The sequence below is a fragment of the Castor canadensis genome, chromosome 2, assembly GCF_047511655.1.
Source record: "Castor canadensis chromosome 2, mCasCan1.hap1v2, whole genome shotgun sequence".
Classification (NCBI taxonomy): domain Eukaryota; kingdom Metazoa; phylum Chordata; class Mammalia; order Rodentia; family Castoridae; genus Castor; species Castor canadensis.
The window spans coordinates 48,905,434-48,932,379 of NC_133387.1; the positions used below are offsets into that span (position 1 = coordinate 48,905,434).

A 26,946-nucleotide genomic window follows, 5' to 3' on the forward strand; every position below is an offset into this window, starting at 1 on the left:
TTTGGAGGAAGAAGAAACTAAAGGAATTAAAGGAACAGGAAAAGATAAGCTGTGGAATAAAGGAAGGAGACCTTACCCTAGGAGGTGTAAGGTTACATAATAGTTGAAAGTAGATCAGTTGTGAGGACCTGAAAGTGCTATGCTCTGAAGTCTAATCAAACTGGATGAGAAAGTGGTTGTAGACATTGATGGAAGAGAAAGATTAGGAATCTGATCAGCATGCAGGTTTTCCCTCCCCGAATACCCATGTATAAGACAGAAAGGGGGGAAGGGGGGCTGCCGAAATAGGTTCTTAGCTTTCCTTTTGGAAAGTGACTAGTGTTATGTTTTGCCCAAATGATTGCTGTGTCTTTTATATTCAGAAAAGTCTAAACCTAGGAAAGCAAATAGATTTAATATATCATGTCAACTCAATAGATTAGGAAATCTGCAGTGCTATTGGAAAGCATCAGGAAGCCTGTTCTAGCTCAGCAGGAGAGAGCCCTGAAATTGATTAACAATGTCTACTTTGGGCCAATCATAAAGATTTGATATATTTGCTAACTCTGAAACCATAACCATAAGTTATTTAGTCCAATTTTCTTATATACAGGTCAGAGGCAAGGCAGCATTTAGATATCCATCACAGGCTTACATGAAAGTAGAAAAGTCAGACAAAGCCACCCTACTTTAAGATTGCTTAGATAAAAGAGTTGGACTACTGGAACTTGGATTTTGAAACAGTAAAATGAGATTCTATTCATTTCTTTAATCTGGTTTTAGCTTTCATATTCATTGTTTCCTTCCAAGTTCATTTGGGACTGGCTTGTAAATACACTTGAACTTCATATTCAAAGGAGTCTACACCATTATCCTAGATTGGTTTCTTATACTCTTTTCAGAAGAAGGAAATACTCTATTATGGATTTAAAAGTTTTCAAAATGTATTCTTTTTACTGAGATGAAATGGGAAGACACAGTGGAAAAAGAGGAGAGTGATTGTGTCACTGTACATAGAGAAGTCTCTGTAGACAAAGCAGAGTGAGGGGATTGCCAGGCAGAACATTTCCCATAGAGTCAGCCCCACCAATGATGTAAATATCCGTCAGTGGACCTAGGAAGAAGGTAGTGTGATTGGGAGAAAGCTAGTTCTTTCATTTGCTTCAAAGCCTCAGGATACACTAGAGACAGAAAACAGCTACAGGAAAAAAACCCAGGTCTGTTGTTTGCTAAACATATCTTATTAGGAATATAAATATTGATGTATTTTGAGATTACAATGAACTTTTTGATTAACATTTGCAAAACTAATTTCTGAATTTGATAGTCATATTCTTATTTGCTATACTGTTGTTATAAAATTCCTCTGCTATTGTGTAATGCATTGTTCATATGAAGCTGTTTTTAAAGGAAACACAGTTCTGTCTTGATAAATATCAGAAAACGACCAGATGTTTCCTACTGTCTAAGCCAAGCCAGTGGACACTCTGATCATGCTTTCACTGACGTAGTCACAAACTGTATGCCACCCACAGCCTCCCTGTCACACAGAGCAAATTGTGTCACTTAAATAGTTAGAAACAAAACAAAACAAAAAAAATGAGGACCATCATCTAAACACCCTCTTATGTTTCTCCTGAAAAACAGAATATGCAGTAGTCATTTTTAAATTATTCATATATAAAAGGAATAAACTTCCCTTTTAATATCATTCCTTTTTAACATTTCCATAGAGAGAAAAGAACCTACATTTATTTCCTTATGAAAAATAGGAACTGATTTAAAAGATTAGAGGGAAAATAATGAACTTGTTTAAAACTAATACATCAAGAAAGCCTAGGTGCTAAACAAGTTTCTTATTAGATTAATCCAGAAATGGTTGTTGTACCCTTTTGTGGTCTTTTTTTCTGGTGTCAGGACACTTGGACTGGTGTGGATCGAGAAGATAGGTTTTCAAGACAGAGGAGCAGTATTGCAATGATCAGGAGGCACAGAAGCTTAAGGGCTCCTTACCTAGCAATCTGCAATCCCTAAATAGATGTATACAGAAGAACAATGGGAGAAAAATCTGACATGGTAGATACAGAATGTGTGGTATGAAAAAATAAAGCTAAAATAGTTTGTACTTATATGAAGAGGTGAAATAAGGCCACTGGTTTCTTTGTTTTTTAAAGAATATTCATTATTGGAAGAGTAGTCAGAGTCCTCTGGAGATGGTTAAAGAGAAACATGTAAAGATCAGGAATCCTGGTTGCCAGTACACAAGAGCCTAGAAAGAGCTGCTATCTAACACATTGGGAAAGTTCTATGTGGCAGAGAGGAGGGGCACAGCTTCCATGTCAAAGGAAGAAAGAGCTTTGATTGGAAACCAGCACCAGTAATGTAGATGGTCACAAGTGGATGAGAATGTAAATTCACTGGACATTGACCATTGCATAGTCACAGGGAGAAAGTTGGTAGTAAGAATGAAAACACATTGCAAGATTTCAAACATTAATTAGTAAGGAATAAAGGCAAGCAAATAATATAGGCAATACTCTAAGAAGTGTGAAATTAAATGAAAACATGAAAGATATTGCACTTACAGGAAGCAATAACAAGGATAAGCTTCTTCTTTTGTCTTATTATTATAATTATTACCAATTTGAGTTGATTTTGCAAATTAAATTTTTAAGCAGAAAAAAGGACCCTGATTACTAATTGAGAGCAAGAGATAGAAAATCAAAGAGAAAAGTAATAACTTGTACACTTGGGTCCAAAAGATTCAAGGATACAAGCTTTCAAGAAGACAGTCTTAGCAAAACAAAACAAAACAAAAAAAACGAAAGAAAGAAGCAAATCACTTGATTCTCTTTCAGAAAAGAGAGGAACCAAGAAGGAAAGCTGAACACTAGATACATTCTTGTAAAGAAATGAGAAAAAGTAGGAGAGTGTATATCTTATGTTCTCAAACTTTTCTACTGAGTAGAAGCATAGAACATTGCCAGCAAGATGACTGCAATAGGGCTGGATTCCTGGAAAGTTTGCAGTGGAAGATTCAAGTGAGAAGTAAAAGAACCCCAGTGTGCAGCAAAGTTTTGTCAGGTTTTCCCCATGCCTAGTCAAAATCCTTGGAAGCAGGTGAAACTCCAGAGTATGATGGCGAGGATGATTTCCACAGGAAAGGATGAAAAGATGATCACCTAATCATCCTTTCCTGTGGAAAGGCTACAGAATCCTGTATCAATCTTTATCTTGTTCTTACTGCAGTACCTTACATAGAGCTAAGTGACTAGTACTAGAGATGCGTACTTATTTTCTGCCTAAGTAGACAAAAGCAAATTGCCTACAGACTTACTTTATTTGGAAAGATTCACTCTTGAACTCTTCCTGGATCAATTACATACCACTAATGTGACCTAAGGAAAGCTTTTCACGTTATGCATTGGTGGCCCAAGCTGATCTCAGAGGAGGAAGCAAATCAATTTGCAAAAGAAGCTCAGAACCTTATGGGAGAGAAAGGAATCTTGTTCCCTAAAATTCGATTCTAAAGAAATCTGTTGGATTAAACCAAGCATATCAGAAGGGGGGAGTAACACGAGACTTCATATTAGGAAAAGAGTTATCTTCAGAAAAATTCTTACACAAGTTAGATGAAAGAAGAGACAATGAAAATTGAGTACCTGAGAAAAGAGAAACAAAGCAAGCTAAACTGACTGATTTGCATTAAAAATGTGTTGTAATTAGGAGGTGAAATAGAGCATAAAATAGAGGCTGGGAAGAAGAAAATGTTGGATCAGGACTGGGTAGTATGGCTTCAGGAGAGGGTGGCTGACAGACTAGTAGGAACAGAAGTATCTGAGACTCAGTTTGAACCGTTTCCTTTTTATCTTATAAACTCATTAGCAATATTTGTTGCATATAGAAACTCCTTGTGAGAAGACTTTTAGGAAATGGAGAAGACTCAAAAGAGAATAGCAGCAAGAGGTAAGATGTGAGTGGGCTAGAGGGTTGAGTTGAGTAGAATTCAGAACCACAGGTGGCCTTGAGAAGATGAGTCCTAGAAACTCTAAAGGAGAATGTGATCTTATCTAACATTGAAGTGACACAAGTACAATGTTAAAATGGCTAACTACCTGGTACAGGATGGTGGAGGCAAAGAAAATCAAAAATTGGGAAAAAATTGAGAGAAGTACAAGGATTAGAGGGTGAGATATGAACAAATTCTAGATTTTATATAAGGGAAAGGGAGGGGAAGAGAGAGGTTTAGAAAATTTACAAGTTTGGGATCTCGAAGAGGGACAATTTTTGTGATAAACCATGCTGCCGGAGGTAAAGAAGAAGGGAAGGTGAAAAAAGTGAGTACTAACTGCAACATAGAAACAAAACGACACTAATGGTATTTTGATATTTAAGTTCATAATTTATTATGAAACAAGATGTGGTTGTCATTATATTCTACATTCTACCCAAGGTGCCATTCCCCATGAAAGAGGGTCAGGATCCAGGCTTGCGATGCCTTTGACCTTTGGGCTCACATGATTGATTTAAAAAAAGGTTCTGGTTTAAATAAATCATCCAGGAGCACCAGGGGTCAGACCCCTGACAATAGTCAGTCTTTGAATAAGAGGGGAATGAGAGTGAAGTGCATCGTTAATCAGCCTACAGAGACTGTGTGGGAATGAGGCAAAGCAATGACCTCCCACCCTTTGTGACCCTCCTGTATTCCCACAGTCCCCTAGCACACGGTCTCCCATACTTCTTAGTGTCCCTTCCTGAATAGTTTTTAAGAAGACTTTATCACAGACCTCAAGAATTACAGAGCAACCCGGCTTTGGGGAATTATAAATGACTAACACATTAGAAATGATGATGATCTCCCTATTAACAAGGGAAATCAAGTTTAAAACAAAAAGGGCCTTTTAAAAAGCTAAAAGGGGAAAAGTGAGGTCAGAAGAAGTGATATTGAAAATACACATTTTAGAGAATACAGCGCAAGTAATTTTCACAAAAGCACACAATCGTGTTGCTAGGAAACCCCCCAACACCGAAACATTATCTGTATCTAAGTAGCCCGTTTAGATTCCCCTTTCAGTCATACCATGTACTCAGGGTCAATCACAATCTTTACTCCTAACACCACAGGTGATTGTCACATTAAACAGTTCAGTCATTTTGTGCCCATTTTTTTATATACTCTGTATTAAAGATAAAAATTAATATCCTCAATTGATAGTATACCACCAAAAATACTAGTATTTCAATACTTTAAAGTAGCAGAGTATAGTGGAATAAGAGGAAGTCTAAAACTAGTATTGTGACTACTGAGGTTAAGAAGATTGAGAAATTCTAAGGTCAAAAATGACAGAAGAGTCATGGCCTTAGGATAAGGAAAAAGATGGAGCTGAGTTCTCTGAGCCATGTGTCAACATCATCAAGCAAGAAACAATAAGCAGGTGATTGCATCAAAGAGAGTGTATGGCTAAACAAAAGCAGCATGAATTTCAAATGTTCATAAGAGAAGGCAAGGAGCCCCTAAGTCCTTGAAGGAACATGAGTGAAAGAAGCAGTACCCTATTTGGTTGTGATGATATGAAAAACTAAAGGAAGGAAATGGTTGAAAAATGGGTCAATCTGGTAACTGAGCAGTGGAAGAGAGATAAGGCACAGTGAAGGTTCCATAAGGGGATGAGCTCCAATTCCTCTGAGGCCCTCACACAGCGAAACAGCAATGCAGTCTAAAGTAAAGGCCAAAGCATATGGGAAAGGGATGCAAACACTCTCTCACTTAAGGTAAAGGATTCTAATCATTTCGGCATTATTGGCACTTTTGAGATGAAAAAAAGTAGTTTGTCTTATGGGTATGTGGTGGGAAAAGTACATACACAATATTTTAAGTTGTATTCCACTAGGTTAACTGACTCTCAAAACTAGCATATACCCATGCTTAGTGTGCACATTAGGGACTTTTGGTTTAAGGAAACATATTTGAAAAAAATGGCATGCCAACTGAGGATATTTATCGAAACATTAAGACCTTGTATGATGGGAAAAGAACTGCATTTGAAGTTACAAGTCCTGACTAGTTGCATGACCCTGGGCAATCTCTTAACCCTGAGGCTTATTTTTCTCATCTCCAGGATGAAAACAAGTCAGGGGCTACAATTCTTATTTTCCTGCGTTTCAGGGTCAAATGAATTAAAGGAGAAAATATCAAAACACCATACAAAGTTACAATTACTGTTACATTTCACTTTATTTATTAATTGTTGGTTTTATTTATCCCAGAGAATCCAGCTGTTTTTCTAGAATATGAAACAAATGAGGAGCAAGAAAAAGTGTGCCTCCCTCCCATCAAATGGGTGAGTCTCTTTTTCTGTAATGTATACTCAAGACTAAAAAAACAGAAAATAAAATGTTTTAGGTCAAAAGAGTTTTCTTGTAGAAAAATTAAATGGCATAAACTATGAACTATGTTGTCCTTTGATTTCAGACTTAAGGCAATGACAAATGATACTAACAGAAATTATACAGTACTTGTTTTTTCATTTTTTTCTAAACTCCAGGTTTCATCTTATAGATGTCCTTACCATAAGTATCTAAAGAAAAAAAAAACAAGAAAGAAAGAACATTGGATGCAGTATTGTACAGTATATGATAGTAAAACACTTGGAAAAAGCATTATGGCAAAAATCTATTTAAGCAAAACCCAACCAAAAAATCCCTTTCACAGAAATTTTGGTTTAACTCAGTTTTTAGAAAATATAGAAGATTGAGATTAGTCTAATCAGGTTTTGGTAGTGGTAATAATGATGAGGATAGATAAAATATGAGAATAAGAGAAACCTAGAGAGGCAGAGAAGAGAAACAGAAGATAGAAGAGAGAGGAGGAAGAGAATAAAAAAATGAGGGAAAAAATAAGATTCCAATGATACTGTGGAAGATTAAGAAGACACGTAGGTTTCTATCCTGTATCTTTTAAGTGTTAAATATTTCATGTACTAAGTGGAGTACAAATGTAATGCAATTGTTCATTATATACATGTACACTGAGTAATCCAGTGACAGAACTTAAACTCTCCTTTAGAGACTGAAATGTATATCATCAAAGGAAATAATACATCAATGAAATAGGAATTCAGATTGAAACAAGATACCTGGCTTTGAATCCTTGATTCACCATTTAAAACCCATATCCAGGGGTATTTACTTAAGCTTACCAAGCCTCAGTGTTGTCACTGTAATGAAGGGGAAAATCCTAGCACATATGGTATAGGATCCTTGTGAGGATAAAATAAGATAATGTGCATCAAGCCTTTAGCACAAAGTCAGATACACTCAGCAAATGTTGGCAAGCAGCAAGACGAAGGATAAGAACAAGAAGAATTCTTTAAACATGGAAACTAAGAATCTGATATCTTCACTGTGGCTTTGCCAGTAATTTGCTACACAACCTTTATAAAGGTCACTCTTATGATTTCCTCTTCTGTCTTAGAAGTTAGAGGGTACACAGGGACACAGTCCACAAGTCTGACTTTACTTCTGCTACCAATTACAAGTTTAACATTAACAAAGACACCCTTCCAGTCACAAATTTGTTTTGACTCACAGAATTCAGTGAAAGCTCTGACACTCACAGTTAAAGAATATAGATTAACATTATGCAACAGAAGAGATGAATTGGGCAGAGTCCAAGAACTATCTCAACATGAGCATATCTCAGTGGAAGCAAGGACAGCCCTGTTCTCTCAGAAACAATGTGTGACAAATACACATGAAGTATAGCTGACCAGGGAAGCTTACCCAAGCTTTGGTATCCAGAACCTTGACTAGAGCTCCCACTATGGAGATCAAGTTGATATTTCCTATCAGACTTCCTGGCATGGCCCACCTCAGGTAAACAAAGATTCTTGTAGGCAGGACATTCAAAGGACTTAGAGAGAACCTCACAGGTGTAACTTCAGACTGCTTTTTGGTTGAACTTTATCCCTATATACTACCAAAAACTAGACTTTGAATTCTAACACTCTTATCCAGTAACCTTCAAGCTTACTGACTGTAACCTACAAGAAAAAAGAAATTTTGCTTATTGGTTCAAGTACACACACACACACACACTTCATAAGACAAATACCTTTTTAATTCTATGGAATGTATGTTGATATTTTAGCTTATTTGACTTGATTTTCTTCAAAATGTTGGTCACATTTCATCAAATCAACCACTAATGGGTCTTAACACATAGTATGAAAAACAGATCTAGAAGAGGGGTCAGTAGACTGTGGTTGTGACCTAAATTCAGTTTCTTCATGTTTTTATAGAAAATGGTCTTATTAGAACATAGCCACATTCATTATATGTAATTTTTGGTTGATTTCATGTCGAAGTAGTTACTGAGAGATAGTACATTTGCAAAGGTTAGTTATTTTCTATCTGGCCAGTCATAGAAAAAAGTTCGCAACCCCCAATTCTAGTGTACTATTTTGATTTATGACTGCCAGAAAATACATTTATAGTGCCTTATATCCTTTCCAGTACATGACAAATACATAACCTTATATCCATTTTTCAGTTTATACAAATACATGATTATACTATAAAAGATTGTAGGCACTGAAGTAAAATTTTCAAGGGGAAGTCTGTAGTATTGTTTTAGAAAGTATACTCTTATTTCCAGAGTCAGTTACCAAGTCAGCAGGACTATGTAATCCTCTAAGTTCATGATTTGTGTGTCACCAAACTTATGACTGTGTTATTCATTAATCAAAATGTATTAGCAAACTCCTTTCAGATAACCTATATCTCTCAACTATAGAAAAATGTGAGGAATTACGTGGACTAGTAAAAGACATCTGAAAACTGAAAAACACTGGTCAGAATTAAGGAGAAAAAGTTCAACATTAGTAAGAGAAATGTACCATATTGGACAGTGTGGGGGGGTGAGAGGATAGAATAAAATTTTCCAACACAGAAATATTATTGGGGGCTCTTTAAAGTCCAAATTCAGCCAGAGTATCAGAAGTATTGAAACAGAGGCACATTTGAGAAGTGAGAACTAGAAAATAGAAACTCAAATTCTCTGGACTTCTCTCTCATCTCTGCCATCTTTACCTGAATATGAGGAAAAAGACTAGCCAAGAAATACATGCTGCCCCAGAGGTTGAAGAGAGGGCTGGGAGGCAGAGGGAGACAATGTATCAGTTTTTGAAATACTGGCAGAATTGACATACTCTGGCTTTTACCTTTCTTTTGCCAGTGTTGGGAAAGAAATAAAAGCCGAGTTTAGCTCTACGGAAAGTGGGTCCCTCTGTGGGAAAAGGTGACCACATTATAGGGGTCTTTCTACTTAAAATATGTGAAAGGGACATTTTCAGGTCTTTTGGTCTTTTGCTTCCCAGAAGTTGATACACCTATGAAGTTAAACTTTAAGAGGCTGCTTATTTTCTCCAAGTACAATTAACTTTTACCATGCCAGATGTGAGGGTTTTCCAAGTTACAAAACTCTCTCTCATGTTGTACTTCTAGTACTTTCAAATGCTCCTCTCCCACTTGTTTTGAAATACTGAGTGTGTGCCCTGATCACCCCCACATTTTATCTTTCGCATCATATCTCCTGGTTTATCCTAACGCAATTTCTTGTTTCACCTGTTTCTAAGTCATTCTGATTGGTTTTGCGGCCCAAGATTGAGACTAAAATCCTTGCCTAATGAGGTAGATTGATTGCAAAATGGCCCCAATTTTCTACCCACCCTTATGTCCATGTGTTTTTGCAGCTTCCGCACTCAATCTTGAATCTGGATTGGACTGGTGTCTTGCTTTGGACAACTGCATGCAGTGGAAGTGATAGTGTGCAGGTCTTTCTCTAAATCTTTTAGATACCATTTACCCTTCTCATTTCTTGCTCTTAGAAGCCTGGTGTCTCATGAGAACAAGTCCAGGTACGCCTGTTGAAGGATGAAAGATATCTGACCCCAGTCATCTATTTTGCTCCTGCCATCTTATACCAGCACCCCGCTAACCAACCATTAACCAACCATTCCCCCAGCTGATCTGCCAACTGACCACAGATGAATGAGTAAATTCATCTAAGGCTAATAGAGTCAGGTCCAGATAGGATGACTGGTAGAATGATAAACAATAATAAATGCATAAATGAGTTGTTTTAAGTAGTCTGTTGCCTACAGTATCTGAAAAAAACCTTATATATATAATAAAAATATATTTACCAAACATACATAAATATATTTACCAAAAATATATATAAATACATATATTTACCAAAGACAATGTACCCAGTTAAACATTAGGTTCTTTCTATTCTTATATAAATTTGATAAAATGACTTCTTGGTCTACCAAACTGTACCCAATAAATGAAACTTCTTTTAGTTCAATACTTCACAAATTTTTCTCCTTAATTAAGCTACTCTCTCCTTCCATGAAATGTTACCAGAAGAAATGTAGAAAATTCCTAGTCTTACTCTAATTTATATATCCCTCCTTTTCTGAAACAATAAATTGGTTTCATTAATTTCATTTGATAAGTATCACTATCATTTGTTTCAACTGCCTATTCCTAGAATACAGGAAAAATATTGGCTGAACTTGTATATAAAGTGTTACATTTTTAGTTCTTTGATTCATTTGTTGAATAAGATTGAAATGAATGTTTTGAATGTCTAAATTACTCCCCATCCAAAACTACCAAGGTCTAAATATTAATTTATTCTACTTAATTTTTTTATGTTCAAATAATATATGTAAACCACAATTAGCAGAAAATCAATTGCATACAGTCTTTTGCAGGTCTACAAAAATCAAGAGAAAAGGGAAGTCTGGATATTGGCAATTAAAGAGTACGCCTTCCATGTTATGATGCTCCTCCCTGACATGTAGCCTTGCCATTAAAGGGAACCTTCAGCAGCAACAGACTCAATACCAGAGTTCTCAGATTATATTTTAAAGTACTTAATGTAGATTTAAATGATTCTTCTTAGAGTGAGACACAAGTAATTTTCATACCATTTTAAAACACTCAATAAGGCAAAACCAACCCCCTCTTCTTGTTTTCCTATGCAATATAAAATAAAGCTGTGAACATTTAAGTGAATGAATTAATTCTTTGATTATATATATGCATATATATATATATATATATTCTGATTACTTACAAAAGGAATGTGAAGCTGCTTACTGATAAAAAATAATGAGCACTAAGACATGAGTGTTTTTATGGATTTAAAGATTTTTGTTCACAGTCTAGGGAATCAGGTTCATTAATTCCCAAAACAGGTCTATGAAGTAGAGTCTTCACACTACCCATCTAACAAGGCCATAGGAAAGGCTGAGCTGTGCCAAGTGCAAGATTGTAGCAAACTTGACTAAACAACACAAAGTTCTTATAGAGAATGAATTTGATCACTTCTTACAAAATATTTTGGAGTACCTATGAATGATTCTTTAGGCTGGCTAACTATTCATTAATAATTTTATTATTAGAGTCTGGTTGATTTTTTTAGTCAGTCTACCATAATTCATATAACTTCCACTGAATAATTTCTAGCGTTAAACTGAGAGATTACATTATTCAACAAATGAGCAAAGACTACTTAATGCATAGTCAGAGTTTGCCACTGTCATAATAATTTAGACTTGTGATTCATATGAAAGCAATTTTTACCCCATTGGCATAAACTGAAATTACTCTAATCAAATCAGGCGGTGATTACAGAAGGCCAACCAAAAAACCATCAACTGAAATGTGTTATTATAAAACATTACATCAAACATCAAAGCTAAAGTTTTCTAAGGCTTTAGCAACTGTCTATAACTATGCCAAAAGCCACTTTAAAAAATCATTTAGTAGTTCTTTTCACTCCTGATATGCATTGGTGTCTATAAGGGAGGCAGGGGGTATTCTGTTCAATGCACAGTTTTGCTAGCTATGCTCGCAATATGACTGTGCAAGTTATTTACCTTATCAGGTACTTGTGAGAATTCAATGATATAATCTATGTAAAAAGCTTAGTAAAGTTCTGAGAAAATATTAAACACTTTCTATGTACAAACTATCATCATCACCATTATCATCAAAGAAATAAAAAATAACACTTCCCTATTAGTCCTCCCTTATGCAACGTACTATTGCTCTGTTAATTCAGCTTACATTTGATTAGTTACATTTTCTGTAAATTCCCTGACATTAAGGAATTTGTCTAACTCACCACTGTATTCCTTAGGTCTAAAACAGTGGAAGCACTGTACATTTTGACTATTAAATAAATAAATGCGTATGTAATATCCTTCACAAAAAGTTACCTGGATCAGTCAATTCTTTGCAACAAATTGGACCTCCTGTGACTCAAATTAATTTGCTAAGTTCATAAAATGTTCTACCTTGAACTTGTCAGCTGAAGTATAGTCTGTAAGGTCTACTTCAATTTTTGCCCTTTACCTTTAGTTCTTTTTTTCCTAAAGGTATGAGCCTTTTCACTGCTGTTGTGTTTTCTTTAAGAGGTCTGCTGGCAACAAATTCTCTTAATTTTTCTTCATCTGAGAATGGTTTTATTTCCTGTTCATTTCTGAAGAGCAGTTTCACTGATACAGGATTAAGGGATTCAGTTAACAGTCCTAGCCTCCATGGTTTCTGTGAGGAGAAATCCTCTTAACTGAATTTTTTTCTTCTTTTTTTATGCATAATGTATCATTTACCTCTGGATTTTAAAAAGTTTTTTCTTCATCTTCAGTGTTAAGATGTTTAATTATGATGTGTCTAGGTGTGACTTCCTTAGGGTTTGCTCAGCTTCTTGAATCTGCAGAATTATATCCTTTGCCATATTTTAGATGTTTTCATCCATTATTTTTCTCTTACCACTTTTTCAGTCCTGCACCTTCACCTTTCCTTCTGGTACTCTGATTGTATCAATTTAGACATTTTGTTATTGTTGAACGTATTCTTGTAAATCTGCTCATTTCTTTTTCAATTTATTTTCCATCTGTTGTTCAGACTGAGTAAATTCTGTAGATCTGTGTTCAAGCCCATGGATTCTATCCTCTGTCCTCACCATCCAGTTGATACCATCCAGTAAGATTTACTTTCAAACTTGCAATCACTGTATCTTTCAGTTCTATCATTTCTGCTAAGCACTTTAACTTCTATTACTTTGCTCAAATTCTCTCTCTTGATACTGTAATTGATTATGGAAGTTATTATAATGGCTGTTTTAAAATTTGTGTCAGAAAAACCCCATATCTAAATCATGTTGGGATTGACATCAGTTTTTTATCTTTTCTGACTCAGTTTCTGTTTTTTTCTGGGTTTTGGTATTACAAGAATCCATTTTATTGTGGACATTTTAGTTACTGTGTAAGGAGATTGGTGATTCTATTTAAATTTTCTATTTTTGAAGAGGTTTAGTCAACCTCTTTAGGTTTTATGCACAGTTTTTTTTATGGATTCATGTAGACTTTAGGTCCAATGGCAGTTTGGTTTTCAGAGCCCTTGCAGTACTCTTCATTTCTCTTTTGATCCTCTGGTGCTGCTGAGGCTCCTGCTGAGTACTTCTTGGTGTCATCTGGGCACAGGAAGTGTTTGCTTTCAGCTGCTAGTGCTTCCTTAGCTGCTTGGGATAGAAAGATTCTTACTTCAATGTAGTCAAGTAGAACAATTTTTATCTTATCACTTGTGAGAGGAGAGTGAGAGGGAGACAGAGAAACAGAAAGAGAAAGGGTGTGATGTTTATGGAATTTTTCTGTATCTTGAGGTTATAGATATTCTTCTACATTTTTAATAAAAGTTTTAAAGTTTGTTCTTCACATTTTTTACTCTAGATACTACCAAACTGCTTTTTAAATCATAATTTCAAAGGTTCATTTCATCCACTTAAATTATGAGCTAAATATTTTATCTGCTCTTTCTACTGCAATTTAACATAGTACCAGAAGGTATGGCCTCTGTAATGAGATAAGAAAGTACAGACTGGAAGAAAAATAATAAAGCTGTCTCTATTTGCAACTGTTACTACTTTATACGAGAACCTTAATCTATAAAACCCTTCACAGAACTAATAAGTGATTTCAGTAAGGTTGCAGGATATAAAATCAAATAGCAAGAAAGTGCATTCCAATATACGATCAAAATAAAATAAAAACGTAGCACAGTTTACAATTGTTCTAAAATTCATTATTTAAATAAAAATTTAATGTAAGATGTACAGGATAAACGTGATGAAAATTATAAAGTACCAATGCAAGAAATCAAAGAAGACTTAAATATTTGGAGATATGTAGCATGCTCATATTTGAAGATGTCCTTTGTCCCCAATGATCTATAGTTTCAGCCAATTTCTGTTCAGATTTGAAAATGAGTAGTTTGAGAGGTCTATCGTCCTGATGTTACTGCTTACTATATAGCAGTGGAAATGAAGATAGTATTGTACTGGCAAAGGAAGAGACACACAAATGAATAAAAAGAATACCTAGAAATGGATCCACAAAAATATGCTCAACTAATTTTTGACAAAAGAGCAAAAACTATTAATGGAGGGCTGACAGCATTTTCAATAAATGATGTAGTACAACTAGACATCCACTAGCAAATAATAGTAGATAGATAAATAAGACCTCTAAATGAGCCTTATACATCATATAATAGTTAACTCTATATGGATCATGAACTTGACATATGAAACATAAAGTTATAAAACGTTTTGATGAAATGTAGGAGAAAGTCTTTGGTACTATGAGTGTGTGAATTTTGTCTTTGACCTAACACAAAAAGTGTTATCCATAAGAGGAAAAATAATCAATTGGATCTCATCAGATTAAAAGTACTCAGTGTAGGGGAAAAAAACTGTAATGATGTTAAGAAAAACAAATTATAAACCAGGAGAAATATTTATAAATCACATTTCTAATCAAATCACATCTCTATTTCAAATATAAGTTATAACAGAAATATACATGAAAAAGTCACAAGGAAACTCCATGTAGAGCTATCTTAAACAACAACAACAATAACAAACCCTTTTTTTTTTTTCAAAAACAGTGAACAAACAGCAAAAAAAACAGGTCTCGTCTGGAGGTTGGTACCAGTACGAGAGGGAAGGATATAAGGTAAGGGTGAAGGAAGCTGAATGCAGTGGAAATGTTATGCTCTCATGTATGAAAATGGAAAAATGAGACCTGTTGAAACTATTCCAGGAATGGGGTAGGGGGAGATAAAGGAGAATGATGGAGAGGGTGAGTTCAAGTATGATATATTGTAAGCACTTTTGTAAATGTCACAATGTACCTCCAGCACAAAAATAATGTAATAATAAATAAATAAGAAATAAAAACTCTCAAAACTCAATGTTTATTAAACAATCAAATTACAAAATGAGTGAAATTCCTGTGTAGACTTTTCATCAGAGGATACACAGATGACAAATTAACACATGAAAAATGTTTAAAATCACTAACCGTCAGAGAAATGCAAATTAAAATCGTAATGCAAAATTACTGCTCACCTATCAGAATAGCTAATTGAGAAATAATGACTAACACCAAATTCTTATGAGAATACTGAGTAACGGGACCACCCATACATTGCTGATGGAAATGTAAAATGATTTAAGCACCCTGGAAAATAATTTGCAAATTTGCTTAAAAATTAAATATGAATCATTATACAATCCACAAATGCATTCCCAAAAATGTATTCTAGATTAATGAGGTCTTATTTTCATGCAAAAATCTGTACATGAATATTCTTAGAACTACACGGTCATAGTATTTGTAGTAGCACAAAAGAAAAACAACCTAGAGGTCTTGCAATGGATGAATTGTCAAACTGTGGTACATCTTTAGTCTGGAATTCTACTCAGCAATAAAAATTCAAGTATTGAGGGCTGGTGAAGCAGCTCAAGCAATAAGAGTACCTGCCAAGAAAGTGGGAAGCCCTGACTTCAAACACTAGTACTCCTCCCCAAAATTAAAGTATTGATACACAAAACCACTTGGTTGAACCTCAAGGAAACTATGCTGAGTGATTTAAAAAAAAAAAAAAAACCTCAAGATGATATTTACTGCATGGTTTAATTTCTCCAGCAATCTTAATTTAATTATAGAGATGGAGGAGAAATGAGTGGTTGCCAGGGTTTAGGGATGGGTGCAAATATATAATAACAACTGCAAAGCACTAGGAAGTAGAGTTTTCTGGAGATGGTTCAGTTTGGTATCTTGTGGTAATACGTACCCAAAAGTACACATGATAAAATTGCAGATACACACACACACACACACACACACAAGCACAAGTGTAATTAATGACATCTAAGCAAGCCTTGTGGATTGTACAACATTAACTATTCATTGTTGCAATATCATACTAGTGTGAAAAATTTTAACTTTGGGGGAGGCCAGGGGAAGAGTGCAATAGATTTCCTTGTACATTTCTTTGCTATCTCTCATGAATTTATATTTCAAAAAATAACAAAATTAAAAATCTTCTGCTTACCAATAGATAAGTGAAAAGTTAAGCCATGGAATGGGAGAAAGTATTCCCAATATGTATTACCCATTTAGGGTGAATAGCTAGAATATATAAAGAATTCCTATAACACAATAGGAAAAAAAAGAGAACTAATTTTTTTAATGTGCAAAAGATGAGAGCAGACAAGCTAAAAATAAAAAATTGACCTACATGAAAAACTATTAAAAAGCCACTGGAATCAAGGAAATACAAATACATACTGATACTAATTCTCACTTACCATGAAAAACATGTTGTCTTAGAATACCAAATGAAGATGAGCTTGTAATATAGATTCTGTCTAGAAATAGAAAAGTCCTTTTGTTTTTCTAACTTAGTTCTTAGAATTTAAGTTTTGATGCACAAGACATGGCAACTATTTTTATCAAATACCAAATGATTATACAAGTATATACTTGTAAGAAATTGAACCCATGATTTAAATTCTACTTAATAAATTGTGCTTAACTGTTACTTTTATAGTATGTTCAAATACATAGTTGCCATGTTTTTTCCCATTGCAGCTTATTAAGTTTTTAGCACTTGTATACTTGAAAAATAAAGTAGTTTTACTATACATTTATGTGTTTGCTGAGTTATGAAGATGAAAAAAAAAATAGGTGTAGATTTAGAAGAAACTCCTACAGGATTGGATATTTATTAGGGAAAAACCAGAAGTTGGTTGACTAATGTACCATACGGTCGAAAGAAATATGAAGAACAAGAGCTACAATTGGGGGGTTGCATAAATGGATGGCTGCATGTGACTAACAGATCAGGTACAGCCTGGGAAACGCAGTGCTCATGCAGTGAGGGATACATGCGCTGTCTTGACCCTCTGTGGAGGAAATGGGTGATTTCATCTGTGTTACGAGTAACCAGAATATATATTTACTTTCTTATGCAAAAAAGAAAAATTAATAACTGAATAAAATGGAATGGACCATTAAAATAAAACTTTATAAGTACCAAGATGCTAAACTCCCAGGTCATGTTAAGTGTTAAATGACTTATTAGTACCCCAAATATTAATTGTTATACGGTGCTTGGAAGCCTACTTTTTCTACTCTTAAACCTTCCCTTAGAGTAGATCAGGCTTTGGGTTAAAATTAGCCTTGGGTACTAAGTAACCCCAATTGATGTCATTACTTTGAAAATGGCAGGAAACTGAAGGAAATAGTCCCTGTTTGGGGTTTGGTGTAATTACTTTTGCAAAAGCCTAGGTATCCTGTTCGTTTCTAGAGAGGAAAAGGGAAGGAATTTCAGAGCAAGGAGGCTGATACACTTTAGGAAGCTGATCTAGACACAGGCACCTCTCTGGCTCAATAAGGGAGTTATACCTACATGTCTAAGGAGGGAGAAAAGATTTAGTTGAGGAGAAATGTGGGCTTCTGTTGCCACAGTTACAATCACAGGACAAATTATAACTAAGTGTATTTGAGATAGAGCTGATTTGCAAAGGTTTTGCTTGTTCTTCTTTTGTTCCAAGCCTGGAGCATTTTACAAATAGAAGATAGTGGAGAAAGAGGAAAAAAGGTGTTAAAGGAAAAAAGGTCCCTTTCCTCAAGGCCTTAAATATAGATAGGTATGTTCGTAAGGGACTTGAACAGGCATTGTATCTGGTATGTTGTACTCTCCAGCTAAAACCACTGAAGCTAAAGTCACTGTGAAAAGTGAAGCCATGACTGGAAGAGGGCATTTGCAACACATACTACTCCTGGAGAAGGAATGACATACATATATGAACTTCCACAAATCTGTAGGAAAAAGTCAGAGTAAGTTCTAAAGTCAGTTAAGATTCTGCTTCTTTTGGAGGAGAAAGAAAAGAGGAATGTTTAGCTCGGCCTGCTGGAAAGGACTGGTGGAGCAGGGGCAGAGACCCAAGCGTCTGTCCCAATGCCACAGAACTGGAGCAGAATCAAGCGAGACCTGGAGAGCACATGGGAGATGCAGCACTGTGTGGGCAAAAAGACTAGCTCCAAAAGCCAGGGCTGGCCTGCTACTGCACTGCAAGGAGGGGGGGGTCTTTCTGATTCCTAACCTGGTCCCTTTCCCAAGGCCACTACTGCAGGAAGGCTTTGAACAAGATCTAAATGATAATAAACTGAGGAAGTCCTAATGGAGACATGGTTGGGCCTGGTTCCTGACTCAGATAATCTGAACCTTGTCAACATTATTAAGAATTCTATCCATTTAGTTCCCTAATAGTTGAAGTTAGATCAAACACATTCCAGAAGTCAGAACTTAGCTCTGTAAACATGTGAAACAGAGAGAGCTGTGTTGGAGAACTGATAGATCACACCCACTAATCTTTTGTTACATATCCCAAACATTTGAAAGGTTATGAAGAAAAATATGGACTCATATTGCTAAGAGGGCATGAAAAGTGCTTTATAAAAATCACCAATACTTTTTTTCCTAAGACGAAACTTTATTTGAGGCATCAAGCAATATACTGAAAGAGGTGAGTCGTGCGTAAGTAATATCCTTAATTCTATAATTGTACATTACTCCCTCTTAAAAAGGGTGTATAATGAGCAAAGATGAGAAGCAGATATGTTTTTGAGTAGAACATTATGTACAGTCTTAAGAGAGTCTTCTTTAAGTTCCACTTTTCCTTCCTTAACAGGCATGTTGGTTTCATTTAGAGGAAAACAACATAACAAAATTGCTCTTCCACTGAGGATGAAATTTCTCCCCAGAGTTATTTATGAAATAATGCAGCTGCCTTTTTCTTTGAAAGGATTTTTGTCTTCTGGAATTCCCTTCACCAGGGGGTCCTCTCCAGAACGTTCTTCAATATAGTTCTTTATTTCTTCAGAACATTTAGACACCTGACGTATAGAAAGAGAAAAACAGAATGAATTTGGTCAGAGGTGCTCAAACTTTGTCACTATCTTTTTGTGAAATTGTAATTGAGTAAACCAGCTTTAAAATTTTTTAAATTTATATGTATGTAATCTCTGTGCTAATGTTTTTTTCTGAATGTTCATATATATGATACAGTCTGTGGTCAAGGTCAAAAAGGTTTGGAAGTCACTGTATCAAATAGAATTTCTATTCATTGCTCCTCATATGACTTACGTCCTCTGTTAAATACAATTATGACCTGTCTATCATATTTTAGGAACTAAAACATACTCCACTTTCGATTTTCCATAATACTGAGCAGGAGCAGTAGTAGATAATTTCCAAGTATTTGGGGGTATGTCATACCTCGATTCTCAATTAAAGGTGTGTACCATGTTCTGGAATGTCACATATGATAGAAGCATTAAAAAAAGCCTGACTGTGGAAAGGCTGACATTGCCCAAATATCTCATTCCTTTGTCTCTACTCAGAATTGCTTCTGGCTTTGAAGTCAATGATCATAATAAAAGATTTATCAGAAGTTTTTAAGCTTATCTTATTACAAACAGACTCTTATGTTTGTATGTTTAAACTTTTTCTATAAGTGGAGAAAGGATTGAATAGTTTCTTCAAAAAGTCTATCCTTAAGATGCAGATTTCAAGAGTGAGCCTATAAGAAAAAGAAATAGTAAAATAAAAAGGTTTTAGTGTCTTAATAAAAGCCTGTATTACTAGTAAGAAATTAGAAGTTAAAAGTATAGAACCTCCAGCAAATTTTAGTGGAGACCTATTGAAAGTGAGCAAGTGTTTCCGCTGAATTTGTAACCTAGTTTAGTACCTAGACAGGTAGTCTTTCAGTGGGTATCACTAAAACATGTTTACATGTCCCAAAATGTGCATAATTATTTACTTATAAATAAGTTCAGGCACTGAAGTGTTCCTACATCATGTATAATTGTCAATTATCAACTGGTAATTATAAAAGGATGAGATTTAAAACTAAACAAAAATAGAAGTTTCATTAGTTCACTTACATACTCTAAAGGGCTCTTCTTTGCCCATCTGTGTAAAGGATACTGACCTAAATTCTAAACTTGAGTGATGTAATTATATGACTTAAAATGAAGCAAAAGAAAATCTCTTCCAGGATTATTCCTTCAGAGGACATTTGCTCTCTCCTCTTGTGTGTATTTTGAATGAATTGTCAGAATTGATGAAGCAAGTATCTTTAACCTGGAGTCTGTGGCTCCAGGGATTTTCTGGAAAAGATTCACATTCCCCCACATTATATTTATTCTTATAGAGGCCTTTTCATTAAGTTGTTAAAGAGGTCTGTAGTCTCCAAAAGTGAATAATTGCCCCTCTGATACATTTCCTTCCATGATCAAGAGGACACATTTGACCAACAATTAATCAGCCAAAGCCAAATGCACCCTGTGAATTTGCTCCTTGGCCTGAGCTCAGATGTTAACAATTGAGTGACAGAATAATGGACCAGGACTCAGGAGAAGCGATTTTTAAGTACCTGCCCTGTCACTCTCTGTGGTCATAATTGAGAAACTAGTTAGCCTCTGGGACAAAGTGAGAGGGTTGAGTGGTCTCTAAGAGTGACAATGTTTGCCTAGCATTAATACACTGTAATTCATGCTGTATAATAAAATGCCTGACAAAATAGTTTCTGCTGGGTATTGAGGGGGGGAGCGGGAGGGGGTGGAGTGGGTGGTAAGGGAGGGGGTGGGGGCAGGGGGGAGAAATGAACCAAGCCTTGTATGCACATATGAATAATAAAAGAAAAATGAAAAAAAAAAAAAAAAAGAAAAAAAAAATAAATAAAGTATTAGGATTCATCTGTCTTAAAAAAAAAAATAAATAAATAAAATAAAATGCCTGAAAATTATTTGGGCTTAGATTCCTCTCCCTGTGTCTGGCAAATTTCTAAGCTAACCTGGGGTTTCACAAGTTGGAAAGTGAGTGGGAAAGGGTGTGTCCTAGGGGGCAGCGGGGCTTGCAGGGAGAAACTGCTAATGCATGTTTGATTTCTACATTGTCACTTGCATCCAGGACTCTGCCTAATAGCTAATTTGAAATTTTAAAAGGCAGAAGGGACTTGTCTCTTTTCTCCCCTGTAAGTTCTGCACAGTGATACCAAATATTAAGATTCCCTAACTTTGCACAGAATACGCAACTCTGTTTAATATGTAACACCTAAGACTCATCGTGTGAAGAAATCTGAGTGGCTAACTCTTGCTATACTGGGGGCTTTGCCATAGGTGAAAGAAGCTTATTAATGGAGACTTGTATATTCATTTTCTTTAAACACATTGACATTTTTAAAGGCACAAAACCCTCAACAAGTAAAGTACATCCTGCTGTGAAATATAGGAAAACCAGGAAATTGTAATTAGGAAGTGGAGGGTTACAAAAAAAGAAATGTGTGAAAAGTAGAACTCAAAAAACCCACATCTAATCATCACCCAGGAGAAGTGACCCTTGTCAATGGCAGACTTAGAACTAAGGTGGGAAGGTGAGGAGTCATGGTGTCTGCTTCATTTCCATTGTTTCTCTTAATTTTTTAAAGTATTAAACTATAAACAAATAAAATCAGAGGGATAAGTGGGGGAGTCTGTCCATGCCCTAAGTTTCATCCCCATCAACTTCTCCCAAATTAAAATGAATAAATAGGTTCAACTTTTTCCTACTGTGGAGAAAAGACTGGACAACTTTCTTAAAAAAACAAAAAACTATCCAAAAGCCTCTTCCTACTACAGATTGCTTGACTGAATGAAAATGGAAGAAAGATTGGTGTCTTACAAAGCCTCCTAGTATCAAGGAAGAAATTTATGTAAAAAATACAAAACCTCCATTAAATTTCAGTGACTTCTGAGTATGGGGCCTATGACTTCACTGAAATTGTGAAATAGGTGTTTTCTAACTTTTTTCTTTTTTTGAGGGATGTGTGTGTCAAGGTCTTGCTATGTAGCCCAGGCTGGCCTGGATCTCTGGATCCTCCTGCTTCTACCTCTCCACTGCTGGGATTACAGAAATGTCCCACCATACCATGCCAGCCTCTAAAATTTTTTAATTGCAATCAGAATAACCTCAGTATAAGCACTTTTTTAAAATCACTTTTTTTGTAAGTAAATACAGATACTACTGTATTAATCCACTAAACATACTTAAAAAAGAAAAACTGGAAATTATAAAGGGATGATATTTACAAATAAAAACGGAAATTAATTCTGATATTTAGCCCCTGAGCCCTGGGGGACTGTCTTAGCACATCACTAAGGACCAGTGGTAAATTCAAAAGTAGATAGGGAAGTTGGAAGACTTTAAAATGTGCTTTTAGGAAAATTCTTTCAACCACCATCCTGTCCAGAACCAAGTAGCCATCTGCCTTTTCCCTACACCTGAGTGTTTAAACTCATGTGTCCAACAGAAGGCAGGATCTCTTTATCTGTTTCGACCATGCTAGACCCCTGAAAAACGTGGGGACATTGGGCTTTGTATCCTTCCTTGCCCTCCTTCATCTATAACTTCCACATCAACAGCTGCAGACACTGCCTAAGCCTTCCTTCAAGCTACAAAAAGAAAACCAAGCGACTTGTGTTCCTGCACAAGCCAGGAGAAGCTGACCCTGGCTCATTTCAGAGAGGGAGGTCTCTGGAGTGAGCCCACTTACCTGCTGTCTCTGCAACTTCACCTCTTTGCGAAGTTGCTCAACTTCCATCTTGAGCTTTTCCTTCTCGGGCAGATCTTCAATGTGAAGGGCAGGCATGTCTGCCCCAAAGCTGGGCCAAGGGGTGGCGGTGGCTTGCGCTGTGGAGCCCCTTGCAAGTGCTGCAACCCAGGACGCCTCCCGAAAGAGAAGTCAGTGCGGGCCGGGCCGGGGCCGGGCTGGGCCGGGCGGGGCGTGGACTTGACGGCCGCCCAGCGCCTGGTCCCCGCTGCTCCCGGGAGGCTCGGCCTCCCGCCTTCCCCACCGCCCTCCCCACCACCCCCACCGCCCTGGGCTTTCTCTGCGCGCCGCGCACGCCCTCTGAGCGCCGTCAAGGTCAAGTTTGAGACCCGACGGAGCAGCGCTGCCCGCGGCCGGGATGCTCGCCCGCCCGCGCCGCCGGCCCTGCTCAGCACCCGCAGGGCAGAGACGGCCAAAGTTATACTTTTGTTCCCCCCCTTTTTTTCCTCGTTTCCACGTTACATCCGGGTTTTGTTTGTGAAGCCAGGAAAAGGACACTACTCAGCAGGAAATAATGGCCCTTCGCCTCTCCAAATTTTAAAAATACACAGTCTACAACTTTTCCATGTATACGAGGTGGGAAATGTGGACGCTTGAGAAAAAGAAACTCAGCTGTGGCTTCAGAAATACCCAGCAGTCCTCTATTGCTCTATGTCCATCCAGTCTGTTAAGGGCCTAAAAAAGGGGTTTTATGTAGAATGTTTCCAAATTGCATGGACGTTTTATGTCATTAATCCTCTGCATCCTCACAAGAGTTTTTCCTTCTTCCTTAGGAGAATGTGTTGTTATGATGCAGGATAAGAGAATGTGGGGAGATGGAGACAGGAAACGAGAAATTTCTACCAGGAAGCGGTTCTCATCCCCAGCCCCAAGGTTTGGAGTTAGAAGCACAATAGCTCCCTGTCCTCACTTGACACTCAGCATTTTGAATTCCTGCCTTGTGCGCTTTTCCGGATGTGGGCAGTGGAGTCGCTTTAGGATGGGTTTCTTCCCCTTCGGGAAAATGATATTCCTGTAGCTGCCTCCTGCTTTGTACAGTCAAGAAAAGTGTCTCATGTGAAAATATTCACATGCAATTTAAACTTTCCCTATGACTATAAAATCTTGACAATAGTGCTGAAAAGACTAGCTGAAAAAAAATAATAAAAGTAAGATGTCTTCCCAAGCAATCAAATTTTTTTCTTTCTGGAGACAACTTCCTAATAGTTAAATTCAAGTGCAGAGTGGAGCATTAACTGAATATTTCAGGGTACTTGACCTTAGACACCCATGATTGTTCCCCATTTAGTAAGCATGGCCTTTTAGTTTGTCATAGTTTCTCCACCCACTTTCCTCAATTAATATAAAATAACAATGAGTTAATGATTCCTAGTTGGTGAGAGTCCCAACTCTGTCCCTGGCCATGAGAGGAAAACTCTATTAAAATTTCTTGATTTTGGTTTCTAATTTGTAAAATCTATGATGAGGAAGGGGAAGGGGTGAATTTGCTAATGTGTGTTGTATTTCTATGTCTATGTATTTTAAATCACTTTCACAAAGAAGATACTCAGGAGTTTCACTTTCTGTATTTGAAATACCAGGGTCTTCCAGGCCCATCTGCTGCAGTTCTCCTTGTTAGTCAGCCCTGAGCCAAGACATACCCACATCTGTCTCCACAACAGCCATTGTTTTAAATTTCTTATTTCTTAACTTTAAAAAGTTGGTTAAAAATAGCTTCAAATAGTGAAAGTGATTAATGCAAATGTGGCCTAAATTAAACAAATTGGCTAAGTAAATTAAGGTATGTCTGTTCTAAGCCATAAAAATAGAATTATTTTGGCCTAGAAATTTATTTCATGTGAAATCATCTAGTTGCATATTTAGATATTTATAAACTCACATTAGTTCTTTTTCCATGGTATTATGAGGCTTAGAGATAATATATGCACTAGCCTACTGTTTTATTAGCTTTTATTATCAAATAATTCAGTGTAATGTCTTACGAGGTAAATTAACTAACCTGAAGTGAATTGTGAAATGCTGAAACTCCATGAGCACATGGTAGTCTGAAAAATGTGTTGTTGTTTAGTTTTAAATGGGAAAAATATTTAAACCAAACACTTACAGTCCCATATTCTTAGGCATTGAGTTTACCTCTCATAGAAGAATCATATGTATTCTTTCAGAAATATTCTGTCAGCAGGAAAATGTCAAAGTAAGTTATATTTATATTGGAATTGATTTAATATTAACCTGAATTTTAAGAAGAATAGGATTCTGGTTTTATTTTATCTTAAATTTTTTTAAGACACACATTCTCTCTGCTTCTCTTTTGTTGATATAAATAAACTAGGTTGCCTCCCAAATTCTTTCTTTCTAAAATTCATAATTAAATGGTAACTGCTTAGATCATTAAAATGGTGGTTTCTTTGAGGAAAGTATTTAGCACACATTTGATGAATTCTTGGTTGATTTGATATTTGGTTCAATTTGTTCATACAGTTCCATGGCAGTTCCCAGACACTCACTCTGTGCAAGTAGCTAGTACATAAGATTCCTGTTCTAAGTACAGTGAACTTCAAGTCATGGGATGGTCTGGGTCTGGGTCTGATGCTGCAGTTACCTCCATGACATTCATTCATGGTATCAAATGATTTCTCTTATCAATATTGTTCCTACAAGATTGTAATTCCCCCATCATTCTCATTGCTCAGTTTACAATTTTCCTCATGCTAACCACTCTTTCAGAAGTTTGGGGAGTTTGAGATTAGCTGTGTTTTGAAATTTGGTTAAAGTAAAATCAGTCCAAATAAAAATGACAGTAAAGTGCTTTACTTTTGGCCTTTCTTTTCTTCTTTCCTCTCCCTTCTTCCTTCTCCCTTTTTTCTGATAAAACTTGAACTCACCTACATGTACAAAATACTCTCAAAGTGCAAGTAGCTCAAATGATATATTGCAGTATTTATACTAACTCATTATTATTAATGATATCAGAAATTTTTGTTGAAGAACCAAATGTTAAGGTTGTTCCCAGAGTAGTTTTTGTTTTCTAAACTTGGTCTTACCTCATTTCTCTAGACCTAGTAACCCCTGTCCCTGAAATAACAACTTTGGAACAAAGCAGAGTCACTGTCACTTGCAGCTATTCAGCCTGTGGGACAGTCATGATCTCATTTCCTTCATCTTGGACCATCTTTCTCTATATTTCCTTCCCTTGATTTCACCCGTATTGAAACTTCCACTAACAACCTGTTTTTTAAGCAATAACAATTTATCCTACTATTGATATAATCATTAATTAATACATAAGAATTCTGAATTATCTAATATAAACATTTTAGAAGTGCTATATTTGCTCTTAATTGAATCAAATATATATAAATTCAATTAAATTGTAGAGGCAAAAGCTAGGAGTAGTGGAACAGGCCCATAATCACAGCTACTTGGGAGGAGGAGGTCAGGAAGATCACTATTTGAGGCCAGCCCCAGCAAAAAGCTAGTGAGACACCCATCTCAACCAACAAACCAGCATGGTGATACAGGCCTGTAATCCTAGTTAAACAGGAGGTATAAGTAGAAGTATCTCTGACCTAGGCCAACCCTGGGCAAAAACTGGTGACCCTATCTGAAAAATAACAAAAGTGAAATAAGAGTGGGGGCATGGGTCAAGTGATAGGAACACCTGTCTCACAAGTGCAAGGCCCTGAGTTCAAACCCCAGTCCCACCAAAAATAAAATAGCTGGAGAGACAATTTGTTAGTATGGCAGTTTCAAAGATGACCAGTGCAATTTATGATAAAGTATTGAAATTAAGACAATTATGCAAATTATAATAAGAGACCAGGTTAAAAGTCTTAAGATATACACAAGAAATGTGGAGGCAGTCTTAAAGGACAGCTACTCTAAGA

General features: G+C 36.2%; 1 protein-coding gene across 1 annotated transcript; it reads right to left on the reverse strand.

The window, feature by feature from the left end:
* Positions 1-18,880: 18,880 nt before the first annotated feature.
* On the reverse strand, positions 18,881-23,460 carry Gng11 (G protein subunit gamma 11). Its single transcript, XM_020163450.2, has 2 exons — positions 23,003-23,460; positions 18,881-19,304 (listed from the first exon to the last, which is right to left on the reverse strand). The coding sequence occupies exons 1-2, from the start codon at positions 23,096-23,098 to the stop codon at positions 19,179-19,181; spliced, it is 222 nt and encodes a 73-aa protein (XP_020019039.1). The 5' UTR covers positions 23,099-23,460; the 3' UTR covers positions 18,881-19,178.
* Positions 23,461-26,946: the final 3,486 nt, after the last annotated feature.

Excerpts from the sequence above, each read along its gene's own strand:
- Gng11 (XM_020163450.2), bottom strand. The coding sequence starts at position 23,098 with ATGCCTGCCCTTCACATTGAAGATCTGCCCGAGAAGGAAAAGCTCAAG. Across the intron at positions 19,305-23,002 it reads TGAAGTTGCAGAGACAGCAG|GTGTCTAAATGTTCTGAAGA; the intron begins GTAAGTGGGCTC and ends TCTATACGTCAG.